This window comes from Salvelinus sp. IW2-2015, linkage group LG25, assembly GCF_002910315.2.
Source record: "Salvelinus sp. IW2-2015 linkage group LG25, ASM291031v2, whole genome shotgun sequence".
In the NCBI taxonomy this organism is placed as follows: domain Eukaryota; kingdom Metazoa; phylum Chordata; class Actinopteri; order Salmoniformes; family Salmonidae; genus Salvelinus; species Salvelinus sp. IW2-2015.
In genome coordinates this window covers 18070430-18096539 of record NC_036865.1, presented here as the reverse complement: position 1 = coordinate 18096539, position 26110 = coordinate 18070430, and the positions used below count along the sequence as shown (strand labels likewise).

The window sequence follows — 26110 nt, the reverse complement described above, 5'->3', positions numbered from 1 at the left end:
TGATCCATTCTGAAAATTGCCACATTCTGTCACGTTCGTTGATGGAATGATCGGACCAAGGTGCAGCGTGGTAGGCGTACATCATAGATTTATTAAATTAACACCAAAAAACAAGAAAGATAAACAACACGTAAAGTTTTGTAGCGCTAACACAGCAACTATGCAAAAACAAGATCCCACAAACTAAGGTGGGAAAAAGGCTGCCTAAGTATGATCCCCAATCAGAGACAACGATAGACAGCTGCCTCTGATTGGGAACCATACCAGGCCAAACAAAGAAATAGGAAAACTAGATTGCCCACCCTAGTCACACCCTGACCTAACCAAATAGAGAATAAAAAGGCTCTCTAAGGTCAGGGCGTGACACATTCAGTTCTTTAACCCACAGTAATGTTGGAAGATTAGTGTACATAGAATTATAATAGGGAGAACAGAGGAAGCAAATGAAGGTAAACTAAACAATGGAATTATATGGAATGATAATGTAGGCTAAACCAACTGAAGGGAACTAAAAGTACATTGGCAGTTGAATATGTGTTGATATTAAGCCTACTGACGGACGATACTGATAGAGGCTAATATTTAACATGATAGAAATAGGAAATAGAGAAAGTCGGAGTAACTCATTATTAAAAGATTTGAGAGTGCCCATCCCTGCAAGTTAAAAGGTTGTACAATTTAAATTCTGCATAATGGCACAGCATTTCATAAACTTTACTGTGGGAAAGTTGATATGTGAATATGCTTCAGTTTGCTCTCATATGACTGGTTTCACACTAAGATTGAATCATACTACACCGGCTTCGACGCTCGTCGGATGTGGCAGGGCTTGCAAACTATTACAGACTACAACGGGAAGCAGCGAGCTGCCCAGTGACACGAGCCTACCAGACGAGCTAAATCACTTCTATGCTCGCTTCGAGGCAAGCAACACTGAGGCATGCATGAGAGCATCAGCTGTTCCGGACGACTGTGTGAACACACTCTCCGTAGCCGACGTAAGACCTTTAAACAGGTCAACATACAAGGGCATGACAAAGCCTATTCCCCCTCAGGAAACTAAAACGATTTGGCATGGGTCCTGAGATCCTCAAAAGGTTCTACGGCTGCAACATCGAGAGTATCCTGACCGGTTGCATCACTGCCTGGTACGGCAATTGCTCGGCCTCTGACCGCAAGGCAATTCAGAGGGTAGTGCGTACGGCCCAGTACATCACTGGGGCAAAGCTGCCTGCCATCCAGGACCTCTACACCAGGCGGTGTCAGAGGAAGGCCCTAAAATTTGTCAAAGACCCCAGCCACCGCAATCATAGACTGTTCTCTCTACTACCGCATGGCAAGCGGTACTGGAGTGCCAAGTCTAGGACAAAAAGGCTTCTCAACAGTTTTTACCCCCAAGCCATAAGACTCCTGAACAGGTAACCAAATGGTTACCCGGACTATTTGCATTGTGTGCCCCCCAACCCCTCTTTTACACTGCTGCTACACTCTGTTTATCATATATGCATAGTCACTTTAACTATACATTCATGTACATACTACCTCAATTGGCCCGACCAATCAGTGCTCTTGCACATTGGCTAACCGGGCTATCTGCATCGTGTCCCACCAGCGCCAACCCCTCTTTTTATGCTACTGCTACTCTCTGTTCATCATATATGCATAGTCACTTTAACCATACCTACATGTACATACTACCTCAATAAGCCTGACTAACCGGTGTCTGTATATAGCCTTGCTACTGTTATTTTCAAATGTAATTTTACTGTTGTTTTATTTCTTTGCTTACCTACACACACACACACCCACACACACACCACACACACACACACACACACACACACACACCACACACACACACACACACACACACACACACACACACACACACACACACACACACACACACACACACACACACACCTTTTTTTTTTCTCGCACTATTGGTTAGACCTGTAAGTAAGCATTTCACTGTCGTATTCGGCGCACGTGACAGATAAACTTAGATTTGATTTGATTTGACTCCAGCAATTCTAAGTTCAAATTTATCTGAAACAAGTGTCAATCAGATTAGTCATTGACCTAGCTCTTATCAAGCTCTTATCAAGTTGCATGGAGAATGTTATTATTTATATCAGAAAAAAAAGAAAGTAGATGCTTTTTCCACTTGGAACCGGTAGGTTCGCTAGACCTTATTCATGGTTTCCTCGAGTGTAAAGGTGGTGGAATTAAGTCAAGGTCAGAATACAGCATATTTGTAGACATACCTCCGCCTCACCTTCATTTAGTCTAAACTACATGACCAGGAGTATGTGGACACCTGCTCGTCAAACATCTCATTCCAAAATCATGGGCATTAATATGGAGTTGGTCCCCCCCTTTGCCTCTATAACAGCCTCCACTCTTCTGGGAAGGCCTTCCACTAGATGTTGGAACATTGCTGCAGGGACTTGCTTCCATTCAGCCAAAAGAATATTAGTGAGGTTAGGCAATTAGGGCTGCCTTGTAGTTGGTGTTCCAATTCATCCCAAATGTGTTCTATGGGGTTGAGGTCAGGGCTCTGTGCAGGCCAGTCAAGTTTTTCCACACCGATCTCGACAAACCATTTCTGTATGGACCTCGCTTCCTGCACGGGGGCATTGTTATGTTGAAACAGGAAAGGACCTTCCAAAAACTGTTGCCACAAAGTTGGAAGCACAGCATCGTCTAGAATGTCATTGTATGATGTAGCATTAAGATTTCCCTTCACTGGCACTAAGGAGCCTAGCCCGAACCATGAAAAACAGCCCCAGACCATTATTCCTCCTCCACCAAACTTTACAGTTGGCACTATGCATTGGGGCAGGTAACGTTCACTTTGCATCCGCCAAACCCAGATTTGTCTGTTGGACTGCCAGATAGTGAAGTGTGATTCATCACTCCAGAGAACACGTTTCCACTGCTCTAGAGTCCAATGGCGGTGAGCTTTATACCACTCCAGCCGACACTTGGCATTGCGCATGGTGATCTTAGGCTTGTGTGCGGCTGCTCGGCCAAGGAAACCCATTTCATGAAGGTCCTGACGAACAGTTATTGTGCTGATGTTGCTTCCAGAGACACTTTGGAACTCGGTAGTGAGTGTTGCAACCGAGGACAGACAATTATTTCACGCCACACGCTTCAGCACTCGGCTGTCCCGTTCTGTGAGCTTGTGTGGCCTGCCACTTCGCAGCTGAGCCGTTGATGCTCCTAGATGTTTCCACTTCACAATAACAGTGTCAGGTTTTGGCCAGGACTGTTCTGGTTTTTTGTCACTAGATGTCCCCATTGCACCTTTTTTGTACCTTTTTGTTTTTCCCTTGCTCTAATTATTGTTTGCACCTGTATGTTAGCACCCAGCCCCAGCCCAAGCCTTGTTGTGAACATATATTTTTCTCTTGTTGGATTTTCCAGAGGTTCTCTGGTTTTGTTCTTTTGTATTTTGTATTAGTCTTTTGAGGTTTGTTTTTCCCTTGCTGTTTTTACCACTTTGTGGATTTTCTTTGTATTTTGGAAGATATCTATTTTTTTATTAAACCACCATCTCTAGTACTGCTGTGTCTGCCTCATCTTCTGGGTTCTGCCGATTTAGTGACTGTTTCTCGCACCGGGTCCTGACAAACAGCACTTACAGTTGACCGGGGCAGTTCTAGAAGGCCAGAAATTTGACGAACTGACATGTTGGAAAGGTGGCATACTATGACGGTGCAATGTTGAAAATCACTGAGCTCTTCAGTAAGGCCATTCTTCTGTCAATGTTTGTCTATGGAGATCGCATGGCTGTGTGCTCGATTTTATACACCTGTCAGCAATGGGTGTGGCTGAAATAGCCAAATCCACTAATTTGAAGGGGTGTCCACATACATTAAATATATAAAAGTATCTCTACCCACAATGAATAGCAGGTGAATAGCACACTAGAAAGGGAATTCCATTCCATTTCAGGTCAGAATCGGGCCCTTGGAGCACTTAAAACACACAAACACAGTTAAAGATCACTGGCTCATCTCTCTACCACCTGTAGGTGAGTTGTGAGTGTGAAGGTTGTCTTTGTACCATCCTCAGTGTCATTCACATTTCAGAACAGAATTCACTATGCTATGACACAATGCACTTGCAATTAGAAAGTTGAGGGAAATAGAAACCGCTTAAAAGGCTGCCACAAATCTATTAATGTTATGATATTTAATAACGAAAAAAAAAATGTCTGGGATGGATAGATGGTCTGGTTTATGTTGTGCCCCACTGACTCTGATAATAAGTGTCTCCGTTTGCAGGTCAGCTGCACTGGCTGAAACTGAGTCCAAACAGTTAAATAATACATTATCCATGGTGAAGTCAGCAACAATGACCTATTGCATTAATTATGCTACTTTAGATAAATTAATTTGGAGGGTTATTCCCATGTGACTGACTGTACGCATACCAGAGCTAATCCATACGTTAATAACAAGTTAATAGAATTAGTGACTTAGTTCAAACAAGCAAAAGTAAGCAAGGATTACTGCTTTTCATGAGTGAATGAACAAAACCAAAAACCAACGCATTTCAATGGTAGCCTTTGTTTTACTGTCAAAGGACACGATGTTTGTGCGCGTGGGATACATAATCAGCTGCCATATCTGGATGTTGTTGCCCACCAGACTGTCACACACTGATTCCTTTCTGGTGAGAATTCATGACTCTAAGTATCAGCAAGGCTGAATCTGATTTGGTATAGATTGGATTTTCGCGTAAAGCTTCCATTGAATGGAAAAATTATGCGTAATCGAGTTATGCTCACTGATTTAAAGTTAGGAAGCCACCAGAAATAATGAATATGAAATACACACAAACAGCACATTCAAGACGGTGAAATGGGAATTGTATGTATAATATTCTTCAAAGCCTTTACCTTTCCCACAAGCTCCCCGTTGAATGAACATAACAGGAGGCTGCTGAAGTTTCAGTGCCCGGTTGCTGACTCTCTTGAGCTCGCAGATGTTACGGTAGGATACACCGTCGCTACCACATACAGGGTCCGTAGTTTTGCAGGCGCAAACGCCGCTCTTCCCTCTTCTTCTGACGGTGGCAGAGTACCCCACTCCACCGGACACCGAACACTCCAACCCCTCTCCGCATACCGGGTCTCCAAGCTTTCCATTGCCGCCGCACGCTTCGCCGTCTCCAGAGGCACACACGGGGCAGCAGTTGCAGTGGTCCAGGACTTGTCCTGCTAAGCACTCCGCTGGCATACGGGGACACATCGCCTTGTGACAACGACTGGGACAGCTGATAACGTACCTATTGGAGATCTGTGCTTCAGCAAGTAGGGATGCCAAGCAAACGGTTACGCACAATATTGACCAAAACATGGTGGTTTACTGTGAAACACAGTTTCAAAATATGGGAAAGTAAAAAGTGTCCGGGCTTCTCTAAACTTGCAGTACTTTGGTACATGTGAGCTGAGGAGTGTAGAGCAGAGCAGTTGATGTAAGGGATTAAGAGAAGCTCCACTTCCACTGTGCACCAATAAGCAACTGAGTTTTTTAGCTGGCACTGCATTTATATAAAAGCCTACTCAATTCCACATGGCCCGGCACACTTTCTATGCAATAACAATACGCATGTCTATGGTTGGTGTGTGTGTCACGTGCTAAAGGGAAGCGCTTTGGTATGTATTCATACATTTTTTCATTAGGCCTATTTGAATGAATTCTATTTTGAAATAGAAGAAACTTAGAATATGCTACACATTTGGAATAGGCCTATCATGGATCAAAATGTGATTTTATGGGAAGCCATTACATGTTTTATTAAAAACAATGCAACTGCATTTGCATCTAAGCTGAATAAATCACAATTAAAAAATATCTCTGAATTGAAAAAGTTGTTAATGACACAAAAAGCAAACACTTTCTTCAGACCAGGTAGTGACTACTCTTTTCAACCTAGTCTGAGAGCATTTCGTATTATTCTGTACGTAAATCCGTGACCCTTAATTTAGTATGATATGCATTAATTTGAGGATGTCCATCACCCATTTCGTATTATATGTTACGAATTAGACTCGAATTTGCAACCTATGGGACATATGGGACTTGACTCCAATTTCATTCGGATTATTAAAATACTATATACCAATACCTCGCCATAGTAATAACAGGCAATACCTGCTCTGTTCCTTTGAGAATCATTCGAAGTAGCAGGTAACGTGATCTCATCTCACCTTCGCTACTTTTATTGTCGATGGAGCCCCTGGCACAAATCAAAAGAAATTAGACCAATATCTCTCAATTCTACGGATGACGTCAATTTATTATACACCGACAATATCTTACTTTATCTAGACAATGTACTGCAATCCCTCCTTAAATCATTAAAGATCATGGACAAATTCAGCTCCATCTCAAGTTGTAAAATAAATCTAACCAAATCTGCCCTACTGCCTCTCAAGACCCGGATGAGGACTCCATCTCTACTTATGAAATCCCAATCGTTTCCCATTTTAAATATCTGGAAATAGATATACAGTATTTCCTTCCTTCCTAAAATCATTGGCAGAAACTTTAACAGAACACTCAAATCAATTCAATATCCCAGTTGCTTTAACTGGCAGAATATCTATTGTAAAAATGAATATACTGCCACGGCTGAATTTCTGTAGCTCAATGCTTCCCTTGTCTCCCCCTTCTGGCTATTGGGATAAAAAACATAGTGCAGTTTTAAAATGTATATGGCAAGGTAAGTGATTCCAGATCAAATTAACAAACTTGCAAAGAGGGAAAGACGTATGACTATCCATACCAAACTTAAAATTCTATTTCCAGGCACTAGCATTTAGTCCAACCCCTGGCTGAGTATAGAGATACATATGGTGTCTCCTATTGCCCTGGAAGAGGTGGTTTTCACTGATATACCTTAAACAATGTAAACTACGCTTTGATCCTATTATTGCTCACACAATTTCTATTTGGCGCAAAATTGAAAAGCAATGTACAGGTAATTGGGAATCAAAATGGCATGCCCATACTCCAAAATGTCACTATAACGCCTTGCGATCTTGGGGGCGACCTTTTGCATCAACCCAAAGGTCGAAATGTTGAATCCTTCTCTTGCCAATATCATGGACAGTAATGGTTTGAGAACATTCCAAGATTTGAAAGACACTTACACTTATTTACAACTTAGGTCAGCTATGCTGGCCTATGGAGCACCTTGGGAAATCCAACTACCGAACCATCCAATGATGGGATTTAGAAATAAATTATCTGGGCTCCCGAAAGGACTGATCGCTATAATACACTGAACAAAAATATAAACACAACATTTAAAGTGTTGGTCCCATGTTTCATGAGCTGAAATAAAAGATCCCAGAAATGTTCCATATGCACAAAAAGCTTTTTTTTCCTCTCATATTTTGTGCACAAATTTGTTTACATCCATGTTAGTGAGCATTCATCCTTTACCAAGATACTCTATGCACCTGACAGGTGTGGCATATCAAGAAGCTGATTAAACAGCATGATCATTACACAGATGCACCAGGTGCAGGAGACAAATAAAGGCCACTCTAAAATGTTTAGTTTTGTCACACAACACAATGCCACAGATGTCTCAAGTTTTGAGGGAGTGTGCCATTGGCATGCTGACTGCAGGAATGTCCACCAGAGCTGTTGCCAGATAATTGAATGTTAATTTCTCTACCATAAGCCGCCTCCAATGTCGTTTTATAGAATTTGGCAATACGTCCAGTTGGCCTTACAACCACAGACTACGTGTAACCACGCCAGCCCAGGACCTCCACATGTTGCGTTTATACTTTTGGAAAGCTGATATTCTGAGCAAGCCATGAAAAAAGTACTTGAACAGAATATGGAATAATATGACCTTGGCATCCCGTAGTCCGAACCATCAACATAAACATTTAAAGTTTGTTCACAGAATCTATTTATACGAAGGAAATGTTTTACGATGAAATTGGCCCCAACTTCCAACTATTCACCGTGTCTCCTAAATCAGGTAGGCACATTCCTCCATATGATGCGGGAGTGCCCTGCAGTTAAATGCGGCTGGTGACAAATTACAAAGTAAATATTCAATGCTTTGCATATATTATGTTACTTAACAATGATACTTTAGCTCTTTAAATATCTCTAACAATCAGAGATGATTACTGCTGGCATGCAGCACAGCCACAAAAATGATGTTGGCTCTTAGAGGGCAATCACCTCACTCTCTCCCAATTCGCCAGTGAATACAGGTACTGTTAGAAGTTATAACGTTAGAATTATCGACAGCGAGAATGAATGGTGCTAGTCAAGGAACAATTGAGGCCTGGACGAATATACTTGACTCTGTAAAGAATAATCTCAGCTAAAGCCCAACACATACTTTACATACAAAAAAATATACAGTATACACTGAGTGTACAAAACATTATGAACACCTGCTCTTTTCATTGCATAGACTCATCAGGTGAAAGCTATGATCCCTTATTGATGTCAACTGTTAGACTCTGTATGTATTTCTTACATTTCTTATTTTAATTTTAAAGTGGCAGCCTACAGGTCCATGTTTCATAAACGTATCATTTGAAGTGGATAATGTACCTGTAACCCCCCCAACAAAAAATAACAACTACAAATGTGGTCCCTAAAACATTTGCCTTTATATTATATCTCTAAACATTTAAATGTAGCTGTTTAGATAATCCCATTCACGTATGTGTGTGCCATCATAACATTGCTCATGATGAACTAATATGATAATTCCCCAATCAATAGGAAGCTATACATATAGACTGCCTACATTTAAAGAAATCACAGGAGAGGTCATGAAGCATGTATAATTCTGGATTCTGGACTTTCAGCCCTAAACATGCTGTTTTTTACTGTTCCCTATATGACTTAGTCACTCTTGGCAACTTACTCAACTCATATAATAGAGCTACAAAAATAACAGAGAGGGAGGGTGTGAGGCATTCTAGGATTGCTGTGGGTTATAAGCCATTTATAAAATAATTAGTTAACTCAATCTTATTTTTAAAAGTACACAATTTGCCCATTCATTAATAATTTCATGTGCGGTCAGAAACGAATCAATCAACAGAAACCAATATTTGAGGGAACTTGGGTGATGATGAATCATGACCAATTTTGTAAGCAAAGCTAACATTCAAAGCTTTTTCATTCAACCAACATTGTTCATAAGATCATTAGCAAACTGCTTTTTGTGGTATTCTAACAGAAAGCTTAAACTGTTTTCTGAAGTTGTACAAATTAAAGACTAAACAAATTGCTCTTATTAGAAGAAATATAGGCCAATTTCTAGCATGAAAAGCATGAATTCCAATGTTATAGCTAGTGGCTTATATACTGTAGTGTAGCGAACAACAAATCTCTGTCAAGTTGGATGCCTGTGGTGGGCTGTAAAAGATCCAGTAAACAGTGGACCAATGACTCATTGCCATAAACTATGATTGGTTATGGGCCAGGGATATTTTAACGACTATGGTTTAATGAGGTGGTTGGACCAATACTCAGGGCCCAGGCATTGAGATGGAGTTTGCCTAAGGCCCCTTGTGGTGCTATGGGGTTTGTCTAACATGCTCCTCCCATAACCAAAGGGGTACTTAGTGAGGAAAGCACAGGGATGGAGAGGGTCCTGTTTTCATAATGGTTTTCACTTTGTCTTGCATTGAAAGGGTGGGGGTATGTGGAACAAAAGTGACACTGGAGTTCATGAGGTTTGGTGTTATTAACACTCTTCCCATTTGAATGTGTAGCTTTGGAGGACAATGGCATGTTGTGAAAATGACATGGCAACCTTTAAGGTCAACATCAACCCATTAAAACATATTCAGATGAAAACAACCTGCATTAGGTTACACCCTAATAAGTTAAAGAAGACGAGATCTGTCTTGTTGATGTGAGCTGTATGATTCCGAATGAGCAAATGCAGAGGTCTCTAGGGCCAAACTGACACTATATTAGTCAAATCAAATTTTATTGGTCACATGCACATATTTAGCAGATGTTATAATCTAAAAGTAAAATAAATATATAAATATTAGGACGAGTAATGTCGGAGGTGCATTGACTAAAATACAGTAGAATAGAATAGTGTATATATATGAGATGAGTAAAGCAGTATGTAAACATTATTTAAGTGACTAGTGTTCCATTATTAAAGTGGTCAGTGATTCCAAGTCTATGTATACAGGGCAGCAGCCTCTAAGGTGCATGGTTGCGTAACCGGGTGGGAGCCGGCTAGTGATGGCTATTTCATAGTCTGATGACCTTGAGATAGAAGCTGTTTTTCAGTCTCTCAGGCCCCGCTTTGATGCACTTGTACTGACCTCACCTTCTGGATGATAGCGGGGTGAACAGGCCGTGGCTCGGGTGGTTGATGTCCTTGATAATCTTTTTGGCCTTCCTGTGACATCGGGTGCTGTGGGTGTCCTGGAGGGCAGGCAGTGTGCCCACGGTGATGCTTTGGGCAGACCGTACCACCCTCTGGAGAGCCCTGTGTTTATGGGCGGTGCAGTTGCCGTACCAGGCAGTGACACAGCTCGACAGGATGCTCTCAATTGTGCATCTGTAAAAGTTTCTGAGGGTCTTAGGGGCCAAGCCACATTTATTCAGCCTCCTGAAGTTGAAGAGGCGCTGTTGCGCCTTCACCACACTGTCTGTGAGGGTGGACCATTTCAGATCGTTAGTGATGTGTACGCCGAGGAACTTGAAGCTTTCTACCTTCTCTACTGCGGTCGTCAATGTGGATAGGGGCAGGCTCCCTCTGCTGTTACCTGAAGTCCACGATCAGCTCCTTCGTTTTGTTGAAGTTGAGGTTATTTTCCTGGCACCACTCCTCCAGGGCCATTACCTCTTCCCTGTAGGCTTTCTCGTCATTGTTGGTAATCAGGCATACTACTGTTGTGTCGTCTGCAAACTTGAGTTGGAGGTGTGCGTGGCCACGCAGTCATGGGTGAACAGGGAGTACAGGACGGGGCTGAGCAAACACCTTTGTGGGGCCTCTGTGTTGAGGATCAGCGAAGTGGAGGTGTTGTTTCCTAACTTCACCACTTGGGGGCGGCATGTCAGGAAGTCCAGGACCCAGTTGCACAGGGCGGGGTTCAGACCAAGGGCCCCAAGTTTAATGATGAGCTTGGAGGGTACTATAGTGTTGAAGACTGAGCTATAGTCAATGAACAGCATTCTTACATAGGTATTCCTTTTGTCCAGATGGGATAGTGTGCAGTGCAATGTCGATTGCATCGTCTGTGGATCTATTGGCGCGGTAAGCAAATTGAAGTGGGTCATGGGTGTCAGGTAAGGTAGAGGTGATATGATCCTTAACTAGCCTCTCAAAGCACTTCATGATGACAGAAGTGAGTGCTATAGAGCGATAGTCATTTAGTTCCGTTACCTTTGCTTTCTTGGGTACAGGAACAATGGTGGACATCTTGAAGCAAGTGGGGACAGCAGAATGGGATACGGAGAGATTGAATATGTCCATAAACACTCCAGCCAGCTAGTCTGCGCATGCTCTGAGGAGGCGGCTAGAGATGCTGTCTGGGCCGGCAGACTTGCGAGGGTTAACACGCTTAAATGTCTTACTCACGTCAGCCACGGAGAACGAGAGCCCACAGTCCTTGGGAGCGGGCCACATCGGTGGCACTGTGTTATCCTCAAAGCGGGCGAAGGCGTTTAGCTTGTCTGGGAGCAAGATGTTGGTGTTTTTTTTCCCCTTTGTAATCCGTGAATGTCTGTTGTCCCTGCCAACAGTGGCGATTTTAGCATGTAAATCTTGGTGGGGGAAAAAATAAAATATGTGGCATGCAAGGCCACAACACAACACTAAACAATACATTATTGCACTATAACGGTGACAAACGGTGCACACAAACTGTAAAGCTGTCCCAACAGCAGTCTCAACACCTTACCACTGCTACACCTGGCTCTCAGCAGAGTCTTGTCTGGCAGCGAAACAGTTCATTCATCCTCATTTATTGCCTTTTAAACAAACATAGTTGATTTGGCTGACTTGCTTAAACAAATGTGGTTTCTACTGACAATTGAGAGGTACAAACTATGGCATACGGGGACAACAAGCGGATAAGAGGCAATCGGTAATTTCGATTAAGACATTAATGAGCAAGTTAGGACAGACGTAGTCAATATAACTATTTGTTCAGCACTTTTGAAATGCACAGAGACAGAATTCAGAACATGGGTGTTCTCCCTGTAAACCAAGTCAGAACCGTAGGATAAATAAAGGGGACATATAAGCAGACAATGAAAGCTCTTACAATATTCGATGAATACATTTCTCTAAAACAGGTTATAGGCTACATGTACACCACCAAGTCAGAACAGCAGGCGAAATTAGACTTTAATGCAGGGAAACTTAAATCTGTTCTACCAAATCTCTATCAACATGTTAAATGTGCAACCAGAGGGAAAAAAATTCTAGATCACCTGTACTCCACACACAGAGATGCGTACAGAGCTCTCCCTCGCCCTCCATTTGGTAAATCCGACCACAACTCTATCCTCCTGATTCCTGCTTACAAGCAAAAATTAAAGCAGGAAGCACCAGTGACTCGGTCTATAAAAAAAATGGTCAGATGAAGCAGATGCTAAACTACAGGACTGTTTTACTATCACAGACTGGAACATGTTCTGGGATTCTTCCGATGACATTGAGGAATACACCACATCAGTCACTGGCTTTATCAAAAAGTGCATTGAGGACGTCGTCCCCACAGTGACTGTACGTACATACCCAAACCAGAAGCCATGGATTACAGGCAACATTCGCACTGAGCTAAAGGGTAGAGCTGCCGCTTTCAAGGTGCGGGACTCTAACATGGAAGCTTACAAGAAATCCCGCTATGCCCTGCGACGATCCATCAAACAGGCAAAGCGTCAATACAGGGCTAAGATTGAATCATACTACACCGGCTCCGACGCTCGTCGGATGTGGCAGGGCTTGCAAACTATTACAGACTACAAAGGGAAGCAGCGAGCTGCCCAGTGACACGAGCATACCAGACGAGCTAAATCACTTCTATGCTCGCTTCGAGGCGAGCAACACTGAGGCATGCATGAGAGCATCAGCTGTTCAATCAATCAATCAATCAATTTTATTTTATATAGCCCTTCGTACATCAGCTAATATCTCGAAGTGCTGTACAGACACCCAGCCTAAAACCCCAAACAGCTAGTAATGCAGGTGTAGAAGCACGTTCCGGACGACTGTGTGATCACGCTCTCCGTAGCCGACGTGAGTAAGACCTTTAAACAGGTCTTACTCACGTCTCAGGTCTTACGCAAGGCTGCGGGGCCGGATGGATTACCAGGACGTGTGCTCTGGGCATGTGCTGACCAACTGGCAGGTTTCTTCACTGACATTTTCAACATGTCCCTGATTGAGTCTGTAATACCAACATGCTTCAAGCAGACCACCATAGTCSCTGTGCCCAAGAACACAAAGGCAACCTGCCTAAATGACTACAGACCCGTGGCACTCACATCCGTAGCCATGAAGTGCTTTGAAAGGCTGGTAATGGCTCACATCAACACCATTATCCCAGAAACCCTAGACCCACTCCAATTTGCATACCGCCCAAACAGATCCACAGATGATGCAATCTCTATTGCACTCCACACTGCCCTTTCCCACCTGGACAAAAGGAACAACTATGTGAGAATGCTATTCATTGACTACAGCTCAGCATTCAACACCATAGTACCCTCAAAGCTGATCACTAAGCTAAGGAACCTGGGACTAAACACCTCCCTCTGCAACTGGATCCTGGACTTCCTGACGGGCCGCCCCCAGGTGGTGAGGGTAGGTAGCAACACATCTGCCACGCTGATCCTCAACACTGGAGCTCACCGACAACAACGAGACAGCCTATAGGGAGGAGGTCAGAGACCTGGCCGGGTGGTGCCAGAATAACAACCTATCCCTCAACGTAACCAAGACTAAGGAGATGATTGTGGATTACAGGAAAAGGAGCACCGAGCACGTCCCCATTCTCATCGACAGGGCTGTAGTGGAGCAGGTTGAGAGCTTCAAATTCCTTGGTGTCCACATCAACAACAAACTAGAATGGTCCAAACACACCAAGACAGTCGTGAAGAGGGCACGACAAAGCCTATTCCCCCTCAGGAAACGAAAAAGATTTGGCATGGGTCCTGAGATCCTCAAAAGGTTCTACAGCTGCAACATCGAGAGCACCCTGACCGGTTGCATCACTACCTGGTACGGCAATTGCTCGGCCTCCGACCGCAAGGCACTTCAGAGGGTAGTGCGTATGGCCCAGTACATCACTGGGGCAAAGCTGCCTGCCATCCAGGACCTCTACACCAGGCGGTGTCAGAGGAAGGCACTGAAAATTGTCAAAGACCCCAGCCACCCCAGTCAGACTGTTCTCTCTACTACCGCATGGCAAGCGGTAACGGAGTGCCAAGTCTAGGACAAAAAGGCTTCTCAACAGTTTTTACCCCCAAGCCATAAGACTCCTGAACAGGTAACCAAATGGTTACCCGGACTATTTGCATTGCGTGCCCCCCCCCCAGCCCTCTTTTACGCTGCTGCTACTCTGTTTATCTATATGCAGTCACTTTAACTATACATTCATATACATACTACCTCAATTGGCCCGACCAACCAGTGCTCCTGCACATTGGCTAACCGGGCTATCTGCATTGTGTCGCACCACCCGCCAACCCCTCTTTTTACGCTACTGCTACTCTCTGTTCATCATATATGCATAGTCACTTTAACCATACCCACATGTACATACTACCTCAATAAGCCTGACTAACCGGTGTCTGTATATAGCCTTGCTACTCTTATTTTTAAATGTCTTTTTACTGTTGTTTTATTTCTTTACTTACCTACACACATACACACACACACTTGTATTTCTCCGCACTATTGGTTAGAGCCTGTAAGTAAGCATTTCACGCACGAGACAAATAAACTTTGATTTGATTTGGAATTAAGAGGGGAAAATAGACCAAGTTATTAGGGTGAAGCACATGGGCTAATAACAGCTTACTACACAACATACACTTAGTATTACTTTCTTAGCTACAGTATACATATCTCCCTGGCATATTACATCGTTTATGCAGCAGCATACAAGACATTTTTGGACTCACCTTGTTGTGCTGTGCTCACTTGAACAGGAAGGCGGCGCGGCGGTCCATCCTGGGTAAATTTTATCATCAACGTCTGGCATTCTCTGGATTTATGGTGCTTTCAAGACAACTGGGAACTCTGAAAAAAGGTTGAATCATGATGACATCATTGATCTTCAGGTCGTAGCTGTAGAAAGATGCCCGAGTTCCCGATTTACAATTCCGAGTTGGATGACTGTTCAAAACATATTTTCCCAGTCTGAGCTAGTTTTTCCCCCGAGTTCCGAATTTACAGTTGTTTTGAGCGCAGTACATACCATGCTTCATTGACAGCATGGCCATTGTTGAATGTTTATAATTTTAAACTTGGAAAAGAGACCCTTAATTCCAGACTTGGACCACACAGCCACTCCACTGAATAGCAGGCTCTACTTCAACTGCACTGTTGGTTAAGGGCTTGTAAGTAAGCATTTCACAGTAAACTCTACACTTGTTGTATTTGGCGCATGTGACAAATAGTCTGATTTGATTAGATTTGATTGCTTTGCAATGCTTGCAGTTAGACACTGATTCATTCCAAACCACTTCGTGTCGAATTTGCGATTTCCAACTTGTTGTGTAATATTTATGTCCAATGGTTGATGAGCACCGATACGTTTTATCTATAATTTCTCTTCATATGACAAGGGTTAAAAAGGATTTGCCAGTAGATTGTCGACTTGATTCATGATGATGACAGCTAGCTAAGATTTTGAAAGTATTATGTTGACATGATCAGTCCAATTAAAGCTACAGTAGATATAACGTGATTTTACGTAATTTTATCTGTGGCCAATGACCTTACCTTGAGCCTTCTAGGATGGACACTTCTAATGTAACTCTTCGGCAGCACCCAAGGGGCTTGAATTTTTTTGCTCTACCCTTAGACACGGCGGTGACGTAGTGTCCCCATGAGTGACAGAACACTGAGCCAATCACGGCGCAAGTAGACATTACCAACCCCTACGCTCCGTATTTTCCACTGGGTGCCCCACCACCACAGAAAGCACTGGGCTAGGCTGAAACACCTGCATTTTGGAGCTGCCTTACTCAAGAACGAAAAAAAGAGACCATGTTTACTGTATGCGGCTTTATTAACTCAAGGATTTAAAAAAAAACATTATTTGCAAACTGGTATGTGACACATGAATGCCAAAATAACATGAAAAACAGGCAAGCCCCCCAATTTTTTGTATTATTTAAAAAAAACTAAAATGTGGGGAGCCCCACCTGCCCTGAATGATGGGTCGCCACTGCCTGCCACATACGTCTCCTGTCTGAGGCGTTGAATTGCGACTCCACTTTATCTCTGTACTGAAGTTTTGCCTGTTTGATTGCCTTACGGAGGGAATAACTACACTGTTTGTATTCGACCATATTCCCAGTCACCTTGCCATGGTTAAATGTGGTGGTTCGCGCTTTCAGTTTTGCGCGAATGCTGCCATCTATCCACCATTTCTGGTTTGGGTGGGTTTTAATAGACACCGTGGGAACAACATCCCCTATACACTTCCTGACGAACCCAAGTCACCGTGTCCGTGTAAACGTCAATGTTATTCTCTGAGGATACCCGGAACATATCCCAGTCCATGTGATCAAAACAATGTTGAAGCATGGACTCCGATTGGAGTCTCTCAGAAGCCCAACAAAAGCCACTCTTGCAGGCCAATAAAAGCATACAGACTGGGCTACCTCACTTCTTCTTACTCTTCTTACTCTTACTGGCCCCGAGTCAATCCAGATGTAGTCGTTTTTGTTTTCCACAAGCAACCGTATGGCATCATCATTGGTCACTGTGGGCCTCCATTAGACTAAACACAATTCATACCACCACACCCTGTTCAGACTTGACAGGTCAATGATTGGACACACAAATAATGCTGTCTGACCATCATTACCAAAGTTCAGGCTGTATAGGAGTCAAATGTAGTGGCATTTCTACCCTGGGAAGAAAGTTAACCATTTAAATTTCACCACCAGGGGGCAGAGTAGTCATACAATTAAGTGTGAGGCTATGTAAGAGCAGTTGAACCATTTCTTAGTATTTAGCAGTTTATTCCAGTTTTTTATGCATTCATAGAATTGTCTGCTTTATCTGGATTTAGTCCTTGATTTTATTTCAAAATGTGTTAATTAATGACTAGTGGGAGTTGTATGAGCAGCTGCTAATCTTGATTGAACTGATTTGCAATAATTAAATCAACACCTGAACATTTTCAAAGTATTTCTTTCAAGTCATCCACGTAATAAATAGCGACACAATTAAAATCTAGCACACAAGACAAAAAGGGTTAGAATAACATTTATTTATTTTTATAGAATTTATGGCACTTTAGCAGCTATATGGTTTTGCAAAACCACTACTGAGAGCTATTGAAATAAGACCTTTGAGTAGTATTGTTGGGTTAACCTCCACTACCTGGCAATACAGGCACAGGGAAGTTCAAACGGAAATATACATCTTCCCACAATTTTACAACATAAAATAAAACCATCCCATACAAACTGTTGAAGAAAACCAATGTTTTCACACCCACAAAACAGCAGCTGTCATTGTCATAACTCAACAAATAGGGCAGCAGTCATTAAAATGGTTGAAGCCACTGTACAGGTCTGAAGAGGTCAGGCAGCTTTGGTGAACAGTATTTATTTAAACATCATCTCTGTAAGACACTCTGGCCATCCCTTCCCTAGTAGTGACTGCTGTTGACTTTGGTCCCGTACTGAAGCCACCTCACTCTGTCGCTCAACTCACTCCCCCACTAAACTCCTATTGGTACAAGTCCGAAGATAACCCCAAAACAGTACCCTGCAGGATTATGCAAACATCCATGGATCGTTGCACGAAATGAGTGCCTTTTGCTTCCCTTTGATATGTTAAGTAAAAATTGTGCACCAACATCACATTTAAGTCTGTTAAATTAAATGAAGTAACCTTTAATATAGACCACACAAAGAATTCAATAAATCCGATTTTTTTGCATCTGATTAAAGACTTGCTAAAGTTGAAAATGTGCTCTTTATGACAGAATGCTAAATTAGGTGAAATCAATTTGTTTTTTCTACCAATTTATATTTCTCAAAAAGGCACCGAATTGGTGGAATGACCCACATGGCTTGCTTTGGAGCTGCACAGTCCTCTCGAACCAGTCCACAGTGTGTGCCAACAACTTTCTAACTGTAATACTCTGGTGTGGATCTTGAGTGGGATTGTATGTAGGTTTTAAAATCAGATAAAGAAAATGTCTGTTAGAATAATTCGGGTCATACACTATACATTAAAATTAAAAATAAAGACAACGTTCAATAAGAACAACAGTGAATGTATGAAATGACCAGGCATGATTATTTCTGTAGCTTGACAACTATTCCCTCAGAGAATATAGCTTGCTCCCTTAAAATATACACTCACTAGCTCACAAATTGTTGAATTAATCTTTGTGCCTAGTCATGAGTTGCAGGTAAAACTCTTCATTACATTTTAAATCTAAATGTGTAGGCGAACATTAATGTTTGATCTAAGGTGGGAGAAAATGACAAATGGCGTATCTTTGGCGTAGAGCTCAGTGTGAATCCCACCCTCCCTACACACACAGACACACAGCTGATTGCATGACTTTATGTATGTGTCCACAGGCCTCAACTTCAACTGAGCAGATGACTAACAATGAAACACCAGGAGAGAACGCAACCCCTCTGTCCCTGAGTGACTTTCAACTCTAATATCTGACCAGAGTTGACTAGTTGGGTTAGGTAACATGAGATGGATAGAGGTCAGACATATTATACAGTCATTCACTTTGGCATGGAGTCCAGTTCCTGCTTTCTGCCATTTCTATCCAGATGACTTCCGGTCAGTTTGGTGGAGGAGACCACCAGCCCCCTGGTTCTGCTTCTCTCGGTTATTCAAAAGCACTCCTCTCATTTCCTCCATTATCACTGTTGCCACACATCATCTCCTAGTTTGTGGGTAGGGGTGAGACTTCACTGACTGGCAGGTCAGTAGGGTCCAAGTCAAGGGGGGGGTTCTGGTGGGTAGCCCTCAAAGGTGCTGCACTGTCTCCATGGTGACTCGAGGGTGGTGGCAGCGGTCACTTGGACAGGCGTGTCTCCTGTAGTGACAGTCGGGCGTGGCTGGGTCGTGGCAGGAGGCTCATGAAATGTTCGCTGTCCCACGCCAGGCTCCGGGCGTGCGCCGCCCGCGACAGCAGGGCACCCTGGGTAGGGTGGCACTGCAGATAAGGGCGAGCGAGGGACGGGGGGCCCCGGGTGGCTGCGGTAGAATGTGGATTGGGAGGAACAGCCACAGTGCTCCTGCTGAGAGAGGACAGAGGGGTGTGTCCCACAGAATCACAGTCAGACAGGGACCAAGGGCGGTGACGAAAATCTAATTTGGAAAACAGTTGTGAATAGAGTCAGTGGCAGACTTGTGGTGTAGCGGCTGATGCAGCAGCAGTGGTAGTAGTAGCAGCAGACAGTAGAAGTGCTGGTAAAGCTGTGACGGTGGTAGTGCAAGCAGCAGTAGTAGTAGCAGTAGTGCTTGTTTTTTTTAAAGTTAGTATTTCACTGTCATTTCACTCTCTGTAAAAACAAGAGGGGGTGAGGAATAAAGAAAGTAAGAAAGAACATGTCAGTGACCAGTTGGTGGTGTTGTTACGGATCCGCCCCCTTTTTTTTAATTTTCGCCTAAAATGACATACCCAAACCTAACTGCCTGTAGGTCAGGCCCTGAAGCAAGGATATGCATATTCTTGGTACCATTTGAAAGGAAACACTGAAGTTTGTGGAAATGTGAAAGGAATGTAGGAGAATAACAATAGATCTGGTAAAAGATAATACAAAGAAAAAAAAAACATTTTGTATAATCATCTTTGAAATGCAAGAGAAAGGCCATAATGTATTATTCCAGCCCGGGTGCAATGTAGATTTTGGCCACTAGATGGCAGCAGTGTATGTGAAAAATTCTAGACTGATCCAATGAACCATTTCATTTCTGTTCAAATTGTTGTATCAAGATTGCCCAAATGTGCCTAATTTGTTTATTAATAACTTTATGTTCAAAATTGTGCACTCTCCTCAAACAATAGCATAGTATTATTTCACTGCAATAGCTACTGTAAATTGGACTGTGCAGTTAGATTAACAAGAATTTAAGCTTTCTGCCAATATCAGGTATGTCACATATTGTTGTGTGTGTCAAATAGCTATGCTTTATCTTGGCCAGGTCGCAGTTGCAAATGAGAACTTGTTCTCAACTAGCCTACCTGGTTAAATAAAGGTGAAATAAATAAATAAAATGTCAATGTCCTGGGAAATGTACAACCTCATGCTAATCGCATTAGCCTACATTAGCTCAACCGTCCCGTAGAAGGGACACTGATCCCGAAGAAGTTGTTAAGGAGGGAGCAAGCCAAGTAGCACTTATTAGATGTTAACCCAATCCATTCACCCAGTAAAAACAGTTTGTGACCATAAATAAAAGAACGCCTGATTGCCCATGCTGGCATTTCAAAATGTCCCCCTCCCCCAATCAGTTCAAAATGAAAAACATCAAAGTCATCATAATGCTGTACCATAAATTCAAACATGCAGCCGGACAGAGAACATGTAAAAACGTGCAGTACCAGCCGAAAGTTTGAACACACCTACTCATTCCAGGGTTTTCCTTTACTATTTTCTACATTGTAGAATAATAGTGAAGACATCAAAACAACACATATGGAATCATGTAGTAACCAAAAAAAGTGTTAAACAATCTAAATATATTTTATATTTAATATTCTTCAAAGTAGCTGCCTTGATGACAGATTTGCACACTTGGAATTCTCTCAAACAGCTTCACCTGGAATGCTTTTCCAACCATCTTGAAGGAGTTCCCACATATGCTGAGCACTTGTTGGCTGCTTTTCCTTCAATCTGCGGTCCAACTCATCCCAAATCATCTCAATTGGGTTGAGGTCGGGTGATTGTGGAGGCCAGGTCATCTGATGCAGCACTCCATCACTCTCCTTCTTGGTCAAATAGCCCTTACACAGCCTGGAGGTGTGTTGGGTCCTTGTCCTGTTGAAAAACAAATGATAGTCCCACTATGCCAAACCAGATGGGATGGCGTATTGCTGCAGAATGCTGTGGTAACCATGCTGGTTAAGCGTGCCTTGAATTCTAAATAAATCACTGACACCATCACACCACCTCCTCCATGCTTCATGGTGGGAACCACACATGCTGAGATCATCCGTTCACCTACTCTGTGTCTCACAAAGAGATAGCGGTCGGAACCAAAAATCTCAAATTTGGACTTGTCACACCACAGGACAGATTTCCACCGGTCTAACGTCCATTGCTCATGTTTCTAGGCCCAAGCAAGTCTCTTCTTCTTATTGGTGTCTTTTAGTAGTGGTTTCTTTGCAACAATTCGACCATGAAGGACTGATTCACACAGTTTCCTCTGAACAGTTGATGTTGAGATGCGTCTGTTACTTGAACTCTGTGAAGCATTTAGAGGTACCTACCTGCAGCAGAGGTAACTCTGGGTCTTCCTTTCCTGTGGTGGTCCTCATGAGAGCCAGTTTCATCATAGTGCTTGATGATTTTTGAGACTACACTTTAACATTTTCCAGATTGACTAAACTTCATGTCTAAAAGTAATGGACTGTTGTTTCTCTTTGCTTATTTGAGCTGTTTGTGCCATAACATGGACTTGGTCTTTTACAAAATAGGGCTGTCTTCTGTATACCACCCCAACCTTCTCACAACAAAACTGATTGGCTCAAACGCATTAAGAAGGAAAGAAATTCCATAAATTAACAAGGCACACGTGTTAATTGAAATGCACTCGAGGAGACTACCTCATGAAGCTGGTTGACAGAATGCCAAGAGTGTGCAAAGCTGTCATCAAGGCAAAGGGTTGCTACTTTGAAGAATCTCAAAAATAAAATAGATTTTGATTTATTTAACACTTTGTTGGTTACTACATGATTCCATGTGTGTTATTTCATAGTTTTGAGATCTTCACTATTATTCTACAACGTAGAAAATAGTAAAAATAAAGAAAAACCCTGGAATGAGTAGGTGTCCAAACTTTTGACTAGTACTGAAAGAGCAGTTTAATTACATGACTTGAAGCAGACCATTCAACAGAAACACTACACCATAACGGTGATTCTTCAGGTATGCTAGGTCAGTTAGTTCACTTCCGAGTGTACATATACAGAGGAAGTCATCATACACAACACAATCATACACAACACAAACATAAACAGCTAAACAGTTATTTATGTGAAGATGATTGTGGTTTAGCTCCCAAAGATAAAGTTTATTCTAATTTTCTAAATAAAGTTTGAAGTTAACTGGGTTATGCAAGTCGACGGTGTGAGAGAGTAAACAGAAATACAGGCAGTGGACAGGAAGTAGAACTAGTGACAGGCAGTATGTGAGACGTCTAAGACAGGTATACAGCTGCAGGAGACTGCAGAGACACAGAGAGAGAAAGAGAGACAAGGAGAGTGTGAGAGCACATATGAAGTGATATAGACAGAAACAGGAAACATGTCTGTACAACATTTTTTACACAACACTGCAGCACATCTTAGAGAGGTAGCGTCCCAATTCTCCTGAAGTGTGCATTCATACACTCCCTCCCTACGACGCATTTAAAAATAATTGGGTGTTTCCACCATATTGTCCTTTACTTTTAAATCCATCAGGGAAAGTGAACAAGTGCACACTAAGGTAAGATTCAAATCAGTCTGGCTCCATTATACACCCATTGGACAATCAATACGAAGACCATCAAAAGGGGAAACCAGTGATTTTATACCTTTTGTAAATTGTGGTTGTACCAGAGATGCGTTAGTACAGATTTCAAATGTGTGTGTGTGTGGTAAGGGTTTTCAAAGTTGCAGAGGGATGTTTAAAATGTTTAGTCATCTTCAAATGGTAACAGAGCCACAATAGCAAATGACATTTTATGAATTTATAGACGCTCTTATCCAGAGCAACTTACAGGAGCAATTAGGGTTAAGGTGCTTTGCTCAAGGGCACAGACAAATTTTTCACCTAGTCAGCTCCTAGCAACCTTTCGATTACTGGCCCAATGCTCTTAACTGCTAGGCTACCTGCGGTTAAGAGCGGGATGAGTGGGTGTGGAAGTGAATGGGAGGCAGTGACTAGCTGCAGAGGTCCAGGGAAGTTAAAGGGATACTGGGAGATTGTGGTTCTACTTACTCAAGAGTCAGATGAACTCTTGGATACCATGTTTATGTCTTTGCGTGCTGTATGAAGGAAGTTAGCAGTAGTATTGTGAGCCAATGCTAACTAGCATTAGTGTAATGACAAAGTCTACAGGTACGGTAGCATTGCGAAACTACCACTAACGTCCCTAACACAGCACACAGAGATCTAAAAATGTATCAACGAGTTCATCGGACTCTAAATTCCAGAGTTTCGCAGTATCCCTTTAAGCTACATTTAGTCAAGGGAATGAGTTTATGGGACTAACCCCAGAGCTGAGGTAGAGCATGAACAGGATGACAGGAAAAGCAAAGAAGCAGAGGTAGAGGAGAGAAGGTCTGAGTTGGAGTTACAGAATGGGCAGCGGGGTGGAGAGGTTAGAGCCCACACAGGGAGGTCATTTACAGTTTGGTTTTTAGGGAGGCAGAGTGTTGACTCTCCAGTCCACTCCATGACATCAAAGACCAAAGGTTAGTGAAAAACAACAGTACAGAGAAGGAGCTTTGGGGAACAGGAGCTGACATACGTGCTGCACTCCCCGATTCGGGCCGTATACCTCTGTATACAGGGGTTCGACAGCCGTCTGGCCTGCCGCATCTGCAACAACACAGTGGACAGCTGGATTAGAGCAGGTTGGGAAGGGCCAGGCTTGCCCACAGTACAGGGGGAAAAGAGAGGGAGTGGAAGAGAAAAAAGGAGACGTGGAGACTGCACTGCCTATACTATACCAGGGGGGCTAACACCTACAGTAGGAGGGGGACCAACCTCTACCCTCTGTAGTGAGTACAGAAAGTGACACATACTTTACACTCCTCTCTGCATCCTCACTGTTTGTGTGTGTGTGTTGGGCTGCCATGAACACATGACACAAATAGATAACAGATCAATGTGTTTCTACTAAGGACCAGACAGACGGGAGACTGAACATAAGAGCCAGAGGGCATGCAGTAGCCCTATAATCCCAGTGACATGGTGGGTTGTTACGTACGGTGGCTGCAGATCTCCCAGGTCCCCGCAGGGCTACGATGGCCCCAGAGACAGCCTTGATCCAGCTGTGCATCTCCTCTGGACTGTCAGCCTGCAGGGAGAGAGGAGACAGAGGACAACGGGGCAAATTGTAAAAGGGGGAAAGTCAGAGGTGAGAGAAATACATATACTGAGTGGGATATTTCTTAATATTAATCTAGACATATGTCATAGAAAAAATAAATTTGTTTAATCTCTTCTCACCTGAATGTAAAAGGTCCTAGAAGTGGTGACAACCTCAAAGAGATTATCCCTCATCAAGATGTCACTGGAAATACAAATATAAACAGTGATCAAAATCAAAGTTACACGCAATATATGTGGATGTAGAGGCTTCCTTCAACCATGACAATGCTGAGAGTTGTGCAGTACCTCTGTTTGCACTCCTGAACTTTGTGGACCTCCTTCAATGGAATAATTCTCAGAGGGTCCTTCTCCTGGAGAGAGGGGGGGTCAAGAAGAGAGGGTCAAGAGGAAGATAAGAAATGACATATTTTAAGAACCCCAAATGTATAACAAACTGTTTTAACGTGTGCTATAGCTCAGTTCTGGTGACTTTTTAAAAGGACATTCTACTCCAAAATGACTGAAATGCTGACAATCTAAAATATAATGTCCACCTCCAGAAATGAGCTAAAGAACATATCGGTTAAAGTATTTGTAAAAAAAATATAACATAGGAGGGGGACCAACCTCTACCCTCTAACCTTAAATCCATATTATCAGGTATGCTATTAGCAATAAGCATTATCACCTGTAGCCCCACTAATGCAGCATAGTGGCTATAAATAAATAGGCAACCCCATACTTCAGCCTATCTGCATTTACACTATTGGGCTAATCATTAGTAGTCCTGCATCTGTTCGGATACCTATGTTCCCGTGAGTGACCCACACTTTTTTTTCTCTTTTTTTTCTTTTTTTAAAATGCGCCGAACCCACATTTACATAAGTACTCATAAGTACCCTTTACTCAGTACTTTGTTGAAGAACCATTGGCAGCGATTACAGCCATGAGTCTTCTTGGGTATGACACTACAAGCTTGGCACACCAGTATTTGGGGAGTTTCTCCCATTCTTCACTGCAGATCCTCTCAAGCTCTGTCAGGTTGAATGGGGAGTGTCACTGCACAGCTATTTTCAGGTCTCTCCAGAGATGGTCGATCGGGTTCAAGTCCGGGCTCTGGCTGGGCCACTCAAGGACATTCAGAGACTTGTCCCGAAGCCACACTTCCACTTGGAAGTTAAACCCTCACCCCAGTCAGGTCCTGAGAAGGTTTTAAATCAAGGCTCCCTCTGTACTTTGCTCCGTTCATCTTTGCCTCGATCCTGACTAGTCTCCTAGTCCTTGCCGCTGAAAAACATCCCCACAGCAGGATGCCGCCACCACGTTTCACCATAGGGATGGTGCCAGGTCTCCTCCAGACATGACACTGGACATTCAGGCCAAAGAGTTCAATCTTGGTTTCATCAGACCAGAGAATCTTGTTTCTCATGGTCTGAGTCCTTTAGGTGCCTTTTGGCAAACACCAAGAGGCTGTCATGTGCCTTTTTACAGAGGAGTGGCTTCCGCCTGGCCACTCTACCATAAAGGCCTTATTGGTGGAGTGCTGCAGAGATGGTTGTCCTTCAGGAAGGTTCTCCCATCTCCACAGAGGACCA

The 26110-nt window shown here is 43.0% G+C and overlaps 2 protein-coding genes across 11 annotated transcripts in view; both read right to left on the bottom strand.

Moving 5' to 3' along the window:
• LOC111951594 (serine protease HTRA1A) overlaps positions 1-5469 on the bottom strand; it is a 35787-nt gene extending 30318 nt beyond the window's left edge. The window contains exon 1 of the mRNA XM_023969763.2: positions 4913-5469. Within this exon, the coding sequence (XP_023825531.1) occupies positions 4913-5372 (460 nt within the window). The 5' untranslated portion in view covers positions 5373-5469. The remainder of the gene's footprint in view (positions 1-4912) is intronic.
• A 12008-nt stretch (positions 5470-17477) lies between these two features.
• LOC111951603 (pleckstrin homology domain-containing family A member 1) overlaps positions 17478-26110 on the bottom strand; it is a 52870-nt gene continuing 44237 nt past the window's right edge. For 3 of the 10 annotated variants that reach the window (XM_023969775.3, XM_023969774.1, XM_023969779.1), the window contains exons 9-12: positions 24822-24886; positions 24654-24717; positions 24412-24501; positions 17478-19508 (exon numbers count right to left, since the gene is read on the bottom strand). In XM_023969775.3, the coding sequence (XP_023825543.1) occupies positions 19206-19508; positions 24412-24501; positions 24654-24717; positions 24822-24886 (522 nt within the window). In that variant the 3' untranslated portion in view covers positions 17478-19205. Of the gene's footprint in view, positions 19773-22584; positions 22660-23949; positions 24021-24411; positions 24502-24653; positions 24718-24821; positions 24887-26110 lie in introns of all 10 variants that reach the window. The other 7 variants (XM_023969780.2, XM_070434961.1, XM_070434963.1 and 4 more) reach the window with 6 other exon arrangements.